The 19,073-nt window shown below is 37.5% G+C and overlaps 1 protein-coding gene across 1 annotated transcript; it reads left to right on the forward strand.

Annotated features, from left to right (window-relative positions):
- Positions 1 to 2,294: 2,294 nt before the first annotated feature.
- Positions 2,295 to 5,832, forward strand: LOC113888007 (E3 ubiquitin-protein ligase RLIM-like). The gene is made up of 2 exons (XM_027535371.1): positions 2,295 to 2,535; positions 4,178 to 5,832. The coding sequence occupies exons 1-2, from the start codon at positions 2,295 to 2,297 to the stop codon at positions 5,830 to 5,832; spliced, it is 1,896 nt and encodes a 631-aa protein (XP_027391172.1).
- The last annotated feature ends 13,241 nt before the right edge of the window (positions 5,833 to 19,073 follow it).

Genomic DNA, 19,073 nt, shown 5'->3' on the forward strand with positions numbered 1-19,073 from the left:
ACATCTAACTATCCACCGACTCAATGGATATGAATTTGAGCAAGCTCTGGTAGATGGTAAAGGACAGAAAAGCCTGGCATGCTGTAGTCCTTGGGGTCACAAAGAGTTGGACATGACTGAGGGACTTAACAACTACTACTATATCATCAACAATCATATCACTCTCCTAGACAACTATTATGAGTTTTCCAATCATAAGCTTATAGTTTTACAAATGAAATACATTGTTTTAAAGATCTAAAAATCCTAAGGCACATCTAGCTTCAGGTACTTCTCATTTTTTTTTTCCTCAAATATCTTGTTCTTTCTGAATCTTTGTTTTCCTCTGTCTATTTATGCCAATTTTCCTCATTCTCGGTATATAACATAGCCACAAGTATCTTTATGTTTGTATCTTACTACCTTTGTAACTAACCTCAGTGGAAAAGGATTTCTCATTATCAGTAGTTCTAGCTAACATTTCAGATTTAGCTCTTAAATGTACTTTTGTTCACATGCTCATGCTTTGACCAATTACCATAACCAATTTGAGACATGCTGATTGGACATGGCTGCATCATATGTCCTTTCCTTTAGCCATGGTAGTGAATTCAGCTAAACCTAAACCAACTGGACTAGTGTTGTAGAATGAGTTGTTCCACCATGAAAATCAGGATGCTATTAGCACAAGTTGTTACAGGGACACTAAGCAAGCAAAAATAAAATTCACTACTTTTTCTCAAAATATACCAAAACATCTTAATCAGTATCCTATTTCTTACATTTAAAAAATCAAAACTCTATTTACAGCTTGTGTCAGTTATCCTTTCTGAGATTAATTCCATATTTCCACCCCTACCCCAAAATTGTGGCCACAGTTGCTCAAATAAGCCAAGGTCTTTCAAGTCTACTTTTTCTGACAGAGCTTTTCTCTACCAGCACATAACTGCCATTTTCCATCTATAGAAACTAATAAGCATATTTAAAGATTCAGATTTAAATATATTACCTCTGTGAAATGCCAATAAATAATTGTTGCACAATCCTCTGTACTTATACAATAAGGCATATATAAATCTATTCTAAAATATATTGTATTGTGATAGTTTTTAGATGGTGTTTCCCACTAACTTGGGAGTACAAACTGCTCCAACAATTGACATATCTCTAGAGCTAGGACAATAACTGACCCAGTTTATGTTGGATGGACTAATTATTAAATAAGTCAAATTAAATAATCTCAAATTCAGTAGCCAAATCTTGTCTTTACATGAATAATTTGAATGAAAAACTTTCAAACACGTGTTAAGTGGGGCTGGTAGTATTGACGAGTCCAGAAAATCGCAGAGGTCTCCTTCAGGTAGCATTACAAATAAGCGTTGGTTTATTTTCACCAATAAACACAGCCATACGGGTTGCACTAAGACACATGGAGCAAAATCAGCAAAGTTGGTACTCATTACCACAGGTAAAATATCACAGACAGATCCATTTTTCAAAGTTCCTGTGATAGTCTGACTAGTTTCGTTTGCAAGAGACACAAGGACAAAAACGAAACCGAATGCTTCTGTGGAGAAGAAATTCCCTGGATGAACAGAAAAGCCTGCCCAAGTTTTGGTGTTTTCTGTTTGTTTGAAACAGGATTGAGGGGTCGTATAATCAAGACGAAGCCATTAAGAGTTAAAAGGGAGAGGACACACTGAAGAGATTCAACTAAGACCCTGCGGAATTATCAAAAATTGTGAACTACTTTCTTAGTGAGAGTCTACGATCTGAGGAATTCACGAGGAGAAAAGGCAGCGGTCCCTCGGTCCCTAAAAATGAGAAATGCTACATTTAATGAGGCTGACTTTGGCATGGCATTTTGAAGCAGGTTGTTGTATTAAATGTAGCGAATGAAAAAGCTTTCTGAAAGCCTGAGAATAGTCTGCGGGGGCAGGGGAGGGGTGGAGGTGGTGGTGGTGGGGCAGACGGTGAAGGATGGTGCTTGGTACATTATAAACCCTCAGAAATATTGGCTGCTTTTGAATGAAATGAAACCCAACCTACTCAGTTACATAAGGAAGACAATGGATGCCTAGGCAACGTCTAAGCAAGTTATGAGGTACAGACAATTATTGCCTCACCAGAGGCTATGGAGCTGAGATGCAATAGTGGAGTAGCGGAGCAGCGGGAAACCCAGGCGGACGGTTATCTGACTGAGCGTGTTCTGGTCACTCCCGGGCGGAAGCAGAAGCTGAAGACTACCTGACAGCGGCTTTTGCGTTTCAGCAGTATGTCATGAAATTCAGATAATTTTTCAGTTGTTCATCGAGATGGAAAGCTCAGATTCTGACGATGAAGAAGACAGAGTTTCGGTCCGACACAGAGGTCAGAAGGACCGATTGGCTCGAGAAGATGATTACTTCGGATTCGCAAGTGATCTGAGTGCAGAAGATTACATACTTATGGACAACAATTTGCTCGGCCCCCTAGGTGAAAGTACCGAAGAAGAGTTGCGGCAGAGGCTTCAATTAATGAAAGAAAACCTACCACAAAACTCAGATGAAAATACAGGTATATTTCTCTTTGGGGGGAATAGGATGGGATGAGAAAGCAACTTTATAGTATTAAATAATCACTTCATAATAGTAAATAGTAAATATACAGAAGTGGCATAAATTACTTGGTAAGGAACTTCTCATAAAAAAAGAACTGACATTTACTTGGTTTACGGTGAGAAGGCCAGAGTAGGGTTTTTTTGTTTGTTTGTTTGTTTTTTCCTGATTCACATTTGGATTGTTTTAATTGGGAAACAGTGTGAAGTAGACCGTTGGTTTTTGTTTGCTTTATGGTTTTGTACCTCAATGGAAAGTCCCTCCTATGTCCCAAATTATATTCTCTATGAAAGTGAAAGTCGCTCAGTCGTGTCAGACTCTGCAACCCCATGGACTATACAGTCCATGGAATTCTCCAGGCCAGAATACTGGAGTGGAGGGGATCTTCCCAACCCAGGGATGGAACCCAGGTCTCCCGCTTTGTAGGCGTATTCTTTACCAGTTGAGCCACAAGGGAAGCCAAAGAATACTGGAGTGGGTAGCCTATCCGTTCTCCAGTGTGGATCTTCCTGAACTGAACGGGGGTCTCCTGCATTGCAGGCAGATTCTTTACCAACTGAGTTATGAGGGAAACCCTCTCTATCCATATAGATGTGTTAAAAAAAAAAAAAAAAGGCAAAAAGAAATATTTTATATTCTAATCAAGTAGTTCTCAACTGGGGACAGTTTTGCTCTCCCCCACCCCAAGGGACATTTGACAATAGCTGGAGATGTTTTTGGTTGTCACAGAGGGAGGCATGGGTGTTACTAGCATCTAGTGGGCAGAGGCCAGGGATGCTGCCAAATATGACACAATGCACAGGGTAGTGCCCCAAAATAAGAATTGCCCAGTGCCAAAATGTAAATAGTTCTAAGGCTGAGAAACCCTGCTGGAACCTTAGATCTAGTGCCTTCTCTCTCAGTGTAAAATAGAGGATTTTACTATCGAATGAAGAGGATACTATAATACTTTGGTTCTGGAATATGGTCTTATATGTGCCACACTAGGTTCAGTCTATTCATTTGATCTGACTTTAAGCTTAATGCCAATTAAAAATCTTGGTAATATTAAGAAGTATTCAAAATTCAAATACTTTTAAACCTATAAACTTTGTTTATATTGGGGCAATAATCTTGTATTTTAAAACAACTTATACATTATTAAAAGCATATAACAGCCTAGGAGCAGTAATATTGGAGACTAATGAGAATTAGACAATAATACCAATTGAATTAAAATACTAGCACTGTACCTTAACTGGTGTTTACCTGGTTTAACTGCTTTGGTGTTTTGACTGAAAAAAACTGTTGTCTCTTGACAGTCCTCCCACAGTGGGCTGTGTTTATGATGTAATATTGAAAAACAGACTCTAAATTTATCTAGGAGTAGTGTACTCTTTTTCAGATGGAATTGAAACTTCCCTGCCTTTACTAATAAATCTAGATAATAAAGCTTTTAAAATATTAACTCTGTAAATGTGAAATCAGTTGAAAACATCTGAGTGTTTAAGTTCTCATTTTTGTTTGCTTTTTAAACAAAGTTTCAGAGTGCTGTTTTATGATGGTTCCATTTTTGGTAGTTCTTTTATGGCCCCTCTCCCCCTCCTTTTTTTAATTAACAGATAGAAGAGATGCTTCAGATAATCTGTCTAGTGATGATTCTCCACTAGACTGGCTTACCACTTTCGGACAAACTGAAAATGTGACAAGTGAACAAAAAGAAAATCAGTCTTGGAGAGAAGAGAGCCAAATTAGTGCTAACAGTGATGAGCTCAGATTCAGCTTAGAAATAAATCTTGACCTTGATGACGAAAACTCAAATCCAGAGAATGAATGTGTAGCATCTGCAAAACTTTCCAGAAGAGAAGATACGGAAGACAGCCAAAGGCAAGTGGAAAATCCACAATCTGAGTCACTACTTACAAGACCATCTACATCAGAACAAGATGCAACGGAAACATTAATGGAAGTCCCACCGACAAGAAGTCAGAGAAGGGCAAAAAGTATGAGCCCAGTCTATCGGAGAACCAGAGCAAGGAATGACAGTTGGTCACCTCCACATTCACTGTGGGAAATTTTTCAAAGAATTAATGAAGATACACCATCTCAGACTTTTAAACAACCTCTCATAAGTGAGAATGATAACTTTTCTAGAACTGGGCATGAAGAAACATTGAGACAGCAAATGCCTGGACATGAGTTGCAAAATAGGGGTCTTATTGAAACTTCTGAAACTAGTAATGCTGTTCATGGAGAATGTTATTCAGACACAACGTGCAGTACTGAATCTTGGGAAGTGAGGGAAACAAATCCAACCACACCTTTCAATCTTGAAGTAGGACCAGTTCATTGTCAAGCATGTTCTCAGAGAGACAGCAGAATTAGTAGAACTCAGTTAACATCTGACTCACCAAACAACACTACCACTTCAGAAAGTGAGCAAGAAGAACTGAAGCCAATGTTTTCACATTCTGATGAGGCCAATGAGAGTGCTTATGTCAATACCATCAGAAATCCCATTCATAGAATTTTAAATACTAGTTTAAGTGATACAACATCTGTTCCAACTCAGAGTACATTATGGCAGACAATGACAGGATTTAGTAACTCAAGTAATCTTATGGACAGTGGCAGGAATTTAGAGCATAGTGTCTCACCTCCAAGTGAAAACATGAAAAGAACAGAGTCACCAAATGAAAGACATGGACCTAGTGGTAGTAGTAGTAGACCTACTTCTGCTTCAAATGCTAGATATGATCCTGATTCAAGTTTCACACTGATTTCAGGTTCAATCCCCAATTATATATCTAGCTACCATACTAGTCCTCTGTCCAGTTCTAGCTCAAGTGATGAAGATTCAGAAATTAGCTCACTGATGTTTGAAGACAGTGAAGAAAGAAGGTTATCAGCAGGCTTATCAGAGACCAGGCAAGAAGGTAGACAAATGTCCCCAATAATATTTGATGATAGTGACTCTTGGCCCTCCCTTCATCTTGATCAGTTTTTCCTACTAAATGAAGGTGACCCATACGAACCAACAGGACTTACCAAAGCACAGATTGACAACTTGGCTTTAAGATATTTTGGAGAGAATGAGGCATTTAAAGCCTGTAGCATTTGTATCACAGAGTACACCACAGGCAACACACTACGCATCCTACCTTGCTCTCATGAGTATCATGATCACTGCATTGATCACTGGCTGTCTAAGCACACAACCTGTCCTATTTGTCGTGGGCCAGTAATGGATCCCTCTGAGGCAGATAATTCTATGTGAGATCTGAATTCTCAGATATATAAAATGTTACAGTGATGGACAACAGTCAGCTGCCTCATGTCCACTTTTAGAGTTATTTACGTTTAAACATAACAATCTGAATCTATATGTAACAATATGAACTGAATTACTTGTTCCTGAAGAAATTATTGGGCTTTCCCCAATTTCTGTTTCATAATAAAAGGAAATATCAAAAAGTTAAACAATGTTGTTCTATTTGACAATAAAAATGAATTACACACCATAGCAGTGCATTGAATTTCAATAGAAACTTAGTATGTGCACTGGGTTGGGATATTCCTAATGCCATGAGCGAAATGTTCTAGTATGATATAATCAATCCAGATGGATACTAGTAGTATCTTCTAGTAATATAAATCCCAGATATTGCTTGGCCCTGTTCAATCCTGGTTGTGTATGCAAAGAAACAGGAACTCAACTAAATAATTAAGAAGCAATTTAAGACGGTATTAGAGTCATTCACATACAAAAGTCATGTTATATTCATAGAACGCCATAAAAAGCTTTGAAACCCTTCTCTTCCGATCTCTCTCCAGAAGTTTATCCCATCCTCCTAGTACTACCTTAAAGTTTCTCCTATTCCCCACTACCAATGTATTAGTCAGAGTCCAACCAAAAGCTGATGGCACACTTTAAAAGAATGATGGAATATCATTTAATGAGGAGACTAAAATGTGAAAATAATGAAGAGAAACCAAACGATGATGAAGTACCCAGAGGCTAGCAACTGAGAAGCCAGTATTAGAACCTCTAGGTTTGAAGGAGCATAGAGAGATAGTAGTTCCTGCAACCCCAAATGTCTTAAGAGTTGTAGAAGTCCACCCAGCAAGAGCTATAAACTGAGAAAATGGCAGCCATTGTCAATCCAAAGTTTTGGAGAAGGAGCCTCACAGAAATGAATAACCCTTACCTTCTTTCCTCCTGACTTCTAATCTTTTGTCAGTAGTTCAGTCAGTTCAGTTCAATTCAGTCCCTCAGTCGTGTCCGACTCTTTGCAACCCTATGAATTGCAGCACACCAGGCCTCCCTGTCCATCACCAACTCCCAGAGTTCACTCAAACTCACATCCATCGAGTCAGTGATGCCATCCAGCCATCTCATCCTCTGTCGTCCCCTTCTCCTCCTGTCCCCAATCCTTCCCAGCCTCAGAGTCTTTTCCAATGAGTCAACTCTTTGCATGAGGTGGCCAAAGTACTGGAGTTTCAGCTTCAGCATCATTCCTTCCAAAGAACCCCCAGGACTGATCTCCTTTAGAATGGACTGGTTGGATCTCGTTGCAGTCCAAGGGACTCTCAAGAGTCTTCTTCAACACCACAGTTCAAAAGCAGTTCAGTAGTTCACAGTCAAATCTAATCTGAAGGACTGCTGCTGAAGCTGAAGCTCCAATACTATGGCCACCTGATGGGAAGAACCGACTATTGGAAAAGACCCTATTGGCCAGTGCAAAAAATTTTGCTTAACAATTTCCATCCTGATACAGGTGAGAGTACATCATATTACAACCTAAAGCAACAGTCATAACTTTGTACAATTGCAACCTGTACAAATGAAGGTAGTATTAAGTATAAACCTGCTCTAAAAATTTAGTCAGAAACATCACTGACCTTTATTTCCTATGTGAATTGCTGGTAGCCAAAGTATTTGCAAGTAACACAAAATATAATTGGGGAGTGGTGGTGAAGTTTTTAAATTCACCTTTCAGCTAGCATATTTTTCACACAGAAGATATCTGCATGGCCATACATGAAGACTTAGATCAAACCTCTGAAATTGACATTAACTAATACTGAAATTTGTTTGAATATTCTGATTCTTATCAAGCATTTCTGATACCAGGTGTACTTCATCTACTGTGAGTAGAATAATTATAACAGTACTTGGTTTTCATACTATCCTAACAGGTTCCAGTCTTCCAAATGATTATAATTGTTTAATTAATGCTTCAGTACATTCACATACAACTTCTGTGGGTGACAGAATTCTAAGATGATGCCTAATGATCCTCAAAGTAGCCTCTCCACTTGAGTATGAGACCTGTAAATGTGATGGAATATTGTTCCCATTATCAGATTATGATAAACAGCACAGTTGATTGGGAAATTATCCAGAGTGAGCATGTCCCAATCAGGTGACCACTTAAAAGGTACAGAGAGGACTTCTAATCCATATAAGATGGTTTATGCTCCTCTTGCCCTGCTCCCCATTTAAAAGCCCAACTATATATCCTGGAAACAATATGAGACAACCAAATATGAGCTCTGAAAGGTCTAAAGAAGAAGGTGAATTGGCTAGGGACCCTTAGAATGACTGAGCAATTTCATGTCAGGGCACCTTATGACCTCTACCAAGAAGAAATGTGACCCAAACCCAGCATTCCCTCTAAACTTAGTAACAGGAAGTGGCTCAAATGGGCTCTTCCACTATCACATCAAATAGCAATTCCGCAAATACCAAAGGAACTCTGTAGAAACTAAAAGGAGAAACAATTGGAATTATCTTTTCCAGGGTATGGGAGGATTCCTGGAAGAGATGTTACCTGAGAAAAAGAGGATAAAAAGAAATTGCCAAGTGACTAAGAGACATTTTTTAGCTTTTATTTCTATTCATGTCTCATAAAAAAGAAAGATTAACTCAAAAAGATAAAAAGGTATAAAAGCAACAACTCACTACAAATTCACAAATACCTTTCCTCTATTTTCTTCTCCTTGTGTTCCTTTCACCCACCCAGATGCTTTAGTATGTAAGTTTTTCTCTCAAGACAATGGAGTCCACAGCATGGCCATCACAAATTTGAATGTTGACCCATAGTTGACATTCCTAATGAATAATTAGAGGCTAAACAATGCTTGAAACCAAGTGAGAGAAATAGGATTTGGCTTATCTGCTCTGAAATACTACCTGGAAGATTGAATCCATAAAGTTTCCGTATGTTTGAAAGCAAGTTGAAGAGTAAATCCTGGGTCTTTATATGTACGTGTGTGTGTGTGTGTGTGTGTGTGTGTATGTTTTGATTGATGAAATGTTGGGGATAAACATGGTACAATGGAAAGAGCAATGGCACCAGAGGCATGGGTTTAAAATTCTATACCTGTCATTCTCTTGCCATGAAACTTTATAAAAACTCATTTAATGACCCACTTAATGTTTTTTCATTTGAAAACGAATGAGGCTTTTTCCAGCTTTAAAGTTTGATGATTACATGGTCACTTTTAGTGGCTCAGTCGTGTCCAACTCTTTGCGACCCCATGGACTGTAGCCTGCCAGGCTCCTCCATACATGGAATTTTCCAGGCAAGAATACCAGAGTGAGTTGCCATTTCCTTCTCCAGGGGATGTTCCTGACCCAGGGATTGAACCCAAGCCTCCAGCATTGCAAGCCGATTTTTACCATCTGAGCCACCAAATATGTTGGTTAAAGAAGTAAAATGTAGATTCCACTAATTGTTTGTCATTTATGTGAGATTTATTTTTATGAAGGTTACTGATAGAAAAATATGTTTCTGCTAATAGTATTTATGTACTGTGCCTAGTCATTCAGTCATGTGTGACTCTTTGCAACCCCATGGACTGTAGCCTGCCAGGCTCCTCTGTCCATAGGGATTTTCCAGGCAAGAATACTGGAATGGGTTGCCATGCCCTCCTCCAGGGAATCTCCCCAACCCAGGGATCAAACCCAGGTCTCCTGCAATGCAAGTGGATTCTTTACCATCTGAGCCACCACGAAAGCCCCTTTCTATACATCAAAAGTGAAAGTCATTATTTGGTCAAGATCAGATTCCTGATAGTCATTTACTTAGCACTGCCCAGTAAATTTTCAATATTAGGATTCTTTATGGATATATTCATGATACTTTTATATTTGTACCTTTTGTATTTGTATCCATTAAGTAGTATTTTCACAACACATGCATATGAATATTTGTGGATTATTTTAATGCATCTTTCATAATCTTAAAATCTCTTTCAAGACCCATTTGCTGTGAAGAGGCCTTACCTCTTAAATAACAGAGGATAGATGATTTATTTTCATATTTGAAATGAATATTTTCATATTTGCAAATGAAAAAGTCTCATGTTTATGAAAGAAACCATGTCACCTTATATAGACACCCATGCATGGAAAAATCTGTATGTGTTACACACACACATATATGGTCATATATATATGCATATATTTATGTGTGTATATATTGTGCATATATATGTGTGTATATATATTGTCATTTCTCCACTCACCCATACATACATCTATTGATCTATCTACATATTTTCCAACACATAATATCTTTAAAAAGATAAGACAGGATCAGAGTATCATAGAAATTTAGAGCCCAAAAGATCCTTAGAGATAATTTAAAAACAAAGAATGTTTTTCTCAGAGACATAAATCTCCAAGACAGTACCAGTAGAAAGAACTCAGCTGGAATCTAATCCCTATGTCCCAGTTACAAGTTCAGCTTTCATCCCCCCCACACTACACTGTCTTTTGCACAAATATTTGGTATATATATGGATAGATACTAAACCTGAGAATAAAGTGTCAGCGCTGAAACTATTTTCTATACTGAACATCCTGCTGTCAACTAGATTCTTGTTTGAGTTTTGAAGTCTTCTGATGGTTACTGTCAGTCCCAACCCCTCCTAGGTATTTTTACATGTAAGCAATAAAAGAACTTTCTGTCAGACATCAATCAGTTATTTAAACCACAATTATCTATTAAAATATTGTTTTTAAGTCAGAAAAAATGGATGTGTCAAACACAGCTTTGCTCACAGACACATACACACACACAAATTACAAATAGTATTCAACTGCTCTATCTTCAGGCTATTCAATAACTAGATAAATGAAATATTCTTTCTGTTCACTTTTTTTTTTTTTACTATACCAAGGCATATACACTAGTTGTTTCTTGCAGTCTCTGCCTAATGCAACTAAATTTGCAATAGAGTTAATCACTGGCACAGATGAATATTTTAAGAGATTTCTCCTCTAGTAAGAAATTTATCTTTTTTCCAAGCAAAGGGCATTTACCCACCCTTGCATCCTCAACTGAAGTAATTTCATTATTTCCTTCATTTCTCTGTTTTCTACTCTTGTTCTCCCCAAAGACAAGCTCATTTCTGATGACCTTTCAGTCTATGAGTATTAGGAGTGATAGAGAAACAGTTTACAGTTAAAAGAGAGTTTGTATATGGTTACTTTCTATGTTGTTATGAAGTTACTCTAAGCTTCTCTAATAATACACTTACAAAGAAACCATGAAGGGGTTCAGATGTGCACATGGAGATAACTATTAACTAGGAAATATCCAGATTTCTTAAAAACCAAAAAAAAAAAAAAAAAAAGCAGACTGACTCACTCAGAATATATGGAAATATAGGTAAGGCAGGTGGGCTGGAGTGTATGTCAGTATCAAGACAACACTAGGAGAAAAACATAATTTGAAAAGATACATGCACCATGTTCACTGCAGCACTATATACGATTGATTGCCAAGACATGGAAGCAACCTAGGGTCCACTAACAGATGAACATATAAAGAAGATGTGGCATATATACATACACACACATATACAATGGAATATTCCTCAGCACTAAAAAGAATGAAATAATGCTATTTGCAGTAACATGGATGGACCTAGAACGAGATTATCACACTAAGTGAAGTAAGCCAAAGACAAATATGATGTTGCTTATATGTGGAATCTAAAAAAAAATGATACAAATGAACTTAAATACAAAGCAGAAATAAACCCACAGATGTAGAAAACAAACTCATGGTTAGAATTACTTTGATTCATAATGAAAGGAAGTTAGAAAATAATAATAAGACCCAACACTATGTTTAGCAATCCTATATGAATTTACACCCCACAAAATGTCTCCTGTTCATTGCTTCCTTGTTAAACTGTGACACTTTGGGTAAAATTCAGACTCTTGTGTAGACATTTTGAAAGCCCGCAAAGTGCCATGGAAGAGGATGTGCAACTTTGATGTTACTGGGATTGAGAGAGGCCGTGCATGCATGCTCAGTCGTGTCCAACTCCTTGCAACACCATGGACTGTAGCCAACCAGGCTCCTCTTTCCATGGGACTTCCCAGGCAAGAATACTGGAGTGGGTTGCCATGCCCTTCTCTAGGGGATCTTTCCAACCCAGAGATAGGGCTACAGGAGGATTCTTTAGCATTGAGCCACCTCAGAGAGATTTCTGACCTTAAGAAGAAGACACCTTTACATATAATATCATGTTTACTTTATTTATTTTATATAGAATGTCATCTAATATTTACTGCAACCTGTTTATTTAGTTATTATTGCCTTTTACAAATGATGAAACTAAAAATGAGAGATTAAATTCAATGTCACACTGCTCATGAGTGGGGAAGAACAGAATCCAGTTCAATAGCCTTTGAATTTTTCACTATAGAGTAGGACCATAGTTCTACTAATCACTGAGTGTTCACTGAGTTTCTACTGTGCATAGCATTTGGTGATAGGCATTAGGAAGCACATAATGATGCCTAGTTCTTGTATCATTACAGTGTACAATCTAGTAGAAGTACACACATTGTTCTATTTAAGAATCTAAGAGGAAATAACTTAGGAAGATGAAAGATAGCAAGCAGTTATGCAAACAGGAGTTTTACAGGTCATCTTGAAGGGCATTGTATTTATTTATTTATTTTTTATTATATATTATTTATTTTTTTGATTTCTAATTTTATTTTATTTTTAAACTTTACACACTTGTATTAGTTTTGCCAAATATCAAAATGAATCCATAACAGGTATACATGTGCTCCCCATCCTGAACCCTCCTCCCCCCTCACTCCCCACACCATCCCTCTGGGTCGTCCCAGTGCACTAGCCCCAAGCATCCAGTATCGTGCATTGAACCTGGACTAGCATCTCATTTCATACACGATATTTTACATGTTTCAATGCCATTCTCCCAAATCTTCCCACCCTCTCCCTCTCCCACAGAGACCATAAGACTGTTCCATACATCAGTGTCTCTTTTGCTGTCTTGTACACAGGGTTATTGTTATCATCTTTCTAAATTCCATATATATGCGTTAGTATACTGTATTGGTGTTTTTCCTTCTGGCTTACTTCACTCTGTATAATAGGCTCCACTTTCATCCACCTCATTAGAACTGATTCAAATGAATTCTTTTTAATGGCTGAGTAATACTCCATTATGTATATGTACCACAGCTTTCTTATCCATTCATCTGCTGATGGACATCTAGGTTGCTTCCATGTCCTGGCTATTATAAACAGTGCTGCGATGAACATTGGGGTACACGTGTCTCTTTCCCTTCTGGTTTCCTCAGTGTGTATGCCCAGCAGTGGGATTGCTGGATCATAAGGCAGTTCTATTCCCAGTTTTTTAAGGAATCTCCACACTGTTCTCCATAGTGGCTGTACTAGTTTGCATTCCCACCAACAGTGTAAGAGGGTTCCCTTTTCTCCACACCCTCTCCAGCATTTATTATTTGTAGACTTTTGGATGGCAGCCATTCTGGCAGGTGTGAAATGGTACCTCATAGTGGTTTTGATTTGCATTTCTCTGATAATGAGTGATGTTGAGCATCTTTTCATGTGTTTGTTAGCCATCTGTATGCCTTCTTTGGAGAAATGTCTGTTTAGTTCTTTAGCCCATTTTTTGATTGGGTCATTTATTTTTCTGGAGTTGAGCTGTAGGAGTTGCTTGTATATTTTTGAGATCAGTTGTTTGTCAGTTGCTTCATTTGCTATTATTTTCTCCCATTCTGAAGGCTGTCTTTTCACCTTGCTTATAGTTTCCTTTGATGTGCAGAAGCTTTTAAGGTTAATTAGGTCCCATTTGTTTATTTTTGCTTTTATTTCCAATATTCTGGGAGGTGGGTCATAGAGGATCCTGCTGTGATGTATGTCAGAGAGTGTTTTGCCTATGTTCTCCTCTAGGAGTTTTATAGTTTCTGGTCTTACGTTTAGATCTTTAATCCATTTTGAGTTTATTTTTGTGTATGGTGTTAGAAAGTGTTCTGGTTTCATTCTTTTACAAGTGGTTGACCAGATTTCCCAGCACCACTTGTTAAAGAGATTGCCTTTAATCCATTGTATATTCTTGCCTCCTTTGTCAAAGATAAGGTGTCCATATGTGCGTGGATTTATCTCTGGGCTTTCTATTTTGTTCCATTGATCTATATTTGTGTCTTTGTGCCAGTACCATACTGTCTTGATAACTGTGGCTTTGTAGTAGAGCCTGAAGTCAGGTAGGTTGATTCCTCCAGTTCCATTCTTCTTTCTCAAGATCGCTTTGGCTATTCGAGGTTTTTTGTATTTCCATACAAATTGTGAAATTATTTGTTCTAGCTCTGTGAAGAATACTGTTGGTAGCTTGATAGGGATTGCATTGAATCTATAAATTGCTTTGGGTATTATACTCATTTTCACTATACTGATTCTTCCAATCCATGAACATGGTATATTTCTCCATCTATTAGTGTCCTCTTTGATTTCTTTCACCAGTGTTTTATAGTTTTCTATATATAGGTCTTTAGTTTCTTTAGGTAGATATATTCCTAAGTATTTTATTCTTTCCGTTGCAATGGTGAATGGAATTGTTTCCTTAATTTCTCTTTCTGTTTTCTCATTATTATTGTATAGGAATGCAAGGGATTTCTGTGTGTTGATTTTATATCCTGAAACTTTACTATAGTCATTGATTAGTTCTAGTAATTTTCTGGTGGAGTCTTTAGGGTTTTCTATGTAGAGGATCATGTCATCTGCAAAGAGTGAGAGTTTTACTTCATCTTTTCCAATTTGGATTCCTTTTATTTCTTTTTCTGCTCTGATTGCTGTGGCCAAAACTTCCAAAACTATGTTGAATAGTAATGGTGAAAGTGGGCACCCTTGTCTTGTTCCTGACTTTAGAGGAAATGCTTTCAATTTTTCCCCATTGAGGATAATGTTTGCTGTGGGTTTGTCATATATAGCTTTTATTATGTTGAGGTATGTTCCTTCTATTCCTGCTTTCTGGAGAGTTTTTATCATAAATGTGTGTTGAATTTTGTCAAAGGCTTTCTCTGCATCTATTGAGATAATCATGTGGTTTTAATTTTTCAATTTGTTAATGTGGTGTATTACATTGATTGATTTGTGGATATTGAAGAATCCTTGCATCCCTGGGATAAAGCCCACTTGGTCATGGTGTATGATCTTTTTAATGTGTTGTTGGATTCTGATTGCTAGAATTTCGTTAAGGATTTTTGCATCTATGTTCATCAGTGATATTGGCCTGTAGTTTTCTTTTTTTGTGGCACATTGTCAGGTTTTGGTATTAGGGTGATGGTGGCCTCATAGAATGAGTTTGGAAGTTTACCTTCCTCTGCAATTTTTTGGAAGAGTTTGAGCAGGATAGGTGTTAGCTCTTCTCTAAATTTTTGGTAGAATTCAGCTGTGAAGCCATCTGGACCTGGGCTTTTGTTTGCTGGAAGATTTTTGATTACAGTTTCAATTTCCGTGCTTGTGATGGGTCTGTTAAGATTTTCTATTTCTTCCTGGTCGAGTTTTGGAAAGTTGTACTTTTCTAAGAATTTGTCCATTTCTTCCACGTTGTCCATTTTATTGGCATATAATTGTTGATAGTAGTCTCTTATGATCCTTTGTATTTCTGTATTGTCTGTTGTGATCTCTCCATTTTCATTTCTAATTTTATTGATTTGATTTTTCTCCCTTTGTTTCTTGATGAGTCTGGCTAATGGTTTGTCAATTTTATTTATCCTTTCAAAGAACCAGCTTTTGGTTTTGTTGATTTTTGCTATGGTCTGTTTTGTTTCTTTTGCATTTATTTCTGCTCTAATTTTTAAGATTTCCTTCCTTCTACTAACCCTGGGGTTCTTCATTTCTTCCTTTTCTAGTTGCTTTAGGTGTAGAGTTAGGTTATTTATTTGACTTTTTTCTAGTTTCTTGAGGTGTGCCTGTATTGCTATGAACTTTCCCCTTAGGACTGCTTTTACCGTGTCCCACAGGTTTTGGGTGGTTGTGTTTTCATTTTCATTCGTTTCTATGCAATTTTTGATTCCTTTTTTGATTTCTTCTGTGATTTGTTGCTTATTCAGCAGCGTGTTGTTCAGCCTCCATATATTGGAATTTTTAATAGTTTTTCTCCTGTAACTGAGATCTAATCTTACTGCATTGTGGTCAGAAAAGATGCTTGGAATGATTTCTATTTTTTTGAATTTACCAAGGCTAGCTTTATGGCCCAGGATGTGATCTATCCTGGAGAAGGTTCCATGTGCGCTTGAGAAAAAGGTGAAATTCATTGTTTTGGGATGAAATGTCCTATAGATATCAATTAGGTCTAACTGGTCTATTGTATCATTTAAAGTTTGTGTTTCCTTGTTAATTTTCTGTTTAGTTGATCTATCCATAGGTGTGAGTGGGGTATTAAAGTCTCCCACTATTATTGTGTTATTGTTAATTTCTCCTTTCATACTTGTTAGCATTTGTCTTACATACTGTGGTGCTCCCGTGTTGGGTGCATATATATTTATAATTGTTACATCTTCTTCTTGGATTGATCCTTTGATCATTATGTAGTGACCATCTTTGTCTCTTTTCACAGCCTTTGTTTTAAAGTCTATTTTATCTGATATGAGTATTGCTACCCCTGCTTTCTTTTGGTCCCTATTTGCATGGAAAATCTTTTTCCAGCCCTTCACTTTCAGTCTGTATGTGTCCCCTGTTTTGAGGTGGGTCTCTTGTAGACAACATATGTAGGGGTCTTGTTTTTGTATCCATTCAGTCAGTCTTTGTCTTTTGGTTGGGGCATTCAACCCATTTACGTTTAAGGTAATTACTGATAAGTATGATCCCGTTGCCATTTACTTTATTGTTTTGGGTTCGAACTTATACACCGTTTTTGTGTTTCCTGTCTAGAGAATATCCTTTAGTATTTGTTGGAGAGCTGGTTTGGTGGTGCAGAATTCTCTCAGCTTCTGCTTGTCTGAAAAGCTTTTGATTTCTCCTTCATACTTGAATGAGATCCTTGCTGGGTACAATAATCTGGGCTGTAGGTTATTTTCTTTCATCATTTTAAGTATGTCTTGCCATTCCCTCCTGGCTTGAAGAGTTTCTATTGAAAGATCAGCTGTTATCCTTATGGGAATTCCCTTGTGTGTTATTTGTTGTTTTTCCCTTGCTGCTTTTAATATTTGTTCTTTGTGTTTGATCTTTGTTAATTTGATTAATATGTGTCTTGGGGTGTTTTGCCTTGGGTTTATCCTGTTTGGGACTCTCTGGGTTTCTTGGACTTGGGTGATTATTTCCTTCCCCATTTTAGGGAAGTTTTCAACTATTATCTCCTCAAGTATTTTCTCATGGCCTTTCTTTTTGTCTTCTTCTTCTGGAACCCCTATGATTCGAATGTTGTAGCGTTTAATATTGTCCTGGAGGTCTCTGAGATTGTCCTCATTTCTTTTAATTCATTTTTCTTTTATCCTCTCTGATTCATTTATTTCTACCATTCTATCTTCTATTTCACTAATCCTATCTTCTGCCTCTGTTATTCTACTATTTGTTGCCTCCAGAGTGTTTTTAATTTCATTTATTGCATTATTCATTATACATTGACTCTTTTTTATTTCTTCTAGGTCCTTGTTAAACCTTTCTTGCATCTTCTCAATCCTTGTCTCCAGGCTATTTATCTGTGCTTCCATTTTAATTTCAAGATTTTGGATCAATTTCACTATCATTATTCGAAATTCTTTATCAGGTAGATTCCCTATCTCTTCCTCTTTTGTTTGGTTTGGTGGGCATTTATCCTGTTCCTTTATCTGCTGGGTATTCCTCTGTCTCTTCATCTTGTTTAAATTGCTGATTTTGGGGTATCCTTTCTGTATTCTGGCAGTTTGTGGAGTTCTCTTTATTGTGGCGTTTCCTCGCTGTGTGTGGGTTTGTACAGGTGGCTTGTCAAGGTTTCCTGGTTAGGGAAGCTTGTGTCGGTGTTCTGGTGGGTGGAGCTGTATTTCTTCTCTCTGGAGTGCAATGAAATGTCCAGTAATGAGTTATGAGATGTCTATGGTTTTGGGGTGACTTTGGGCAGCTTTTATCTTGAAGCTCAGGGCTGTGTTCCTTTGTTGCTGGAGAATTTGCTTCGTATGTCTTGCCCTGGAACTTGTTGGCCCTTGTGTGGTGTTTGGTTTCAGTGTCAGTATGGAGGCATTTGATGAGCTCCTGTCAATTAATGTTCCTTGGAGTCAGGAGTTCCCTGGAGTCAGGGTTTGGACTTAAGCCTCCTGCTTCCAGTTATTGGTCTTATTTTTACAGTAGTTTCAAAACTTCTCCTTCTATACAGCACCATTGATAAAACATCTATGTTAAAGATGAAAAGTTTCTCTACTGTGAGGGTCACTCAGAGAGGTTCACAGCGTTTCATGCAGAAGAGAAGAGGGAGGAGGGAGTTAGAGGTGACCCAAATGAGATGAGGTGGAATCAATAGTGGAGAGAGTGGGGTAGCCAGTAGTCACTTCCTTATGTGCACTCCACAACTGGACCACTCAGAGATGTTCATGGAGTTATACAGAGAAGAGAAGAAGGAGGAAGGAGACAGAGGTGGCCAGAGGGATAAAAGGGGGGAATGAAAAGGAGGGAGACAGATCCAGCCAGTAATCAGTTCCCTAAGTGTTCTCTACCGTCTGGAACACACATAAACTCACAGAGTTGGGTAGAGTAGAGAGGGGTTAGGGAGGAGACACAGGCGACCTGGTGGAGAAAAAGGAGAGTCCAAAGGATGAGAGAGCAGTCAAGCCAGTAATCTCGCTCCCTAGTGAAAAATGGGTCCTGAAGATTGGGTTCTTAAAGGTACAAAATTGGTAACAAATACATAAAAGCAAAAATTAAAAATCTAGAGTAGAGTTTGGAATTTCAAAAATATGATGTTAAAGAAAAGAAGAAGGAAAAGAAAGAGAGAAAAAACGAACAAAGAAAAACAAACAAGGTCACGAAAATTATAAAGAAAATACAGGTACAAAATTGATAACTAATACCAAAAAGCAAAAATTAAAAATCTAGAGTAGAGTTTGGAATTTCAAAAATACAATGTTAAAAAAAAAGGAAGAAGAAACATAAAGAGAGAAAACAAATAAACAAAAACAAACAATGTCGCAAAAATTATAAAGAAAATACAGGTACAAATTTGATATCAAATACCAAAAAGCATAAATTA

Source organism: Bos indicus x Bos taurus, chromosome X (assembly GCF_003369695.1).
Source record: "Bos indicus x Bos taurus breed Angus x Brahman F1 hybrid chromosome X, Bos_hybrid_MaternalHap_v2.0, whole genome shotgun sequence".
In the NCBI taxonomy this organism is placed as follows: domain Eukaryota; kingdom Metazoa; phylum Chordata; class Mammalia; order Artiodactyla; family Bovidae; genus Bos; species Bos indicus x Bos taurus.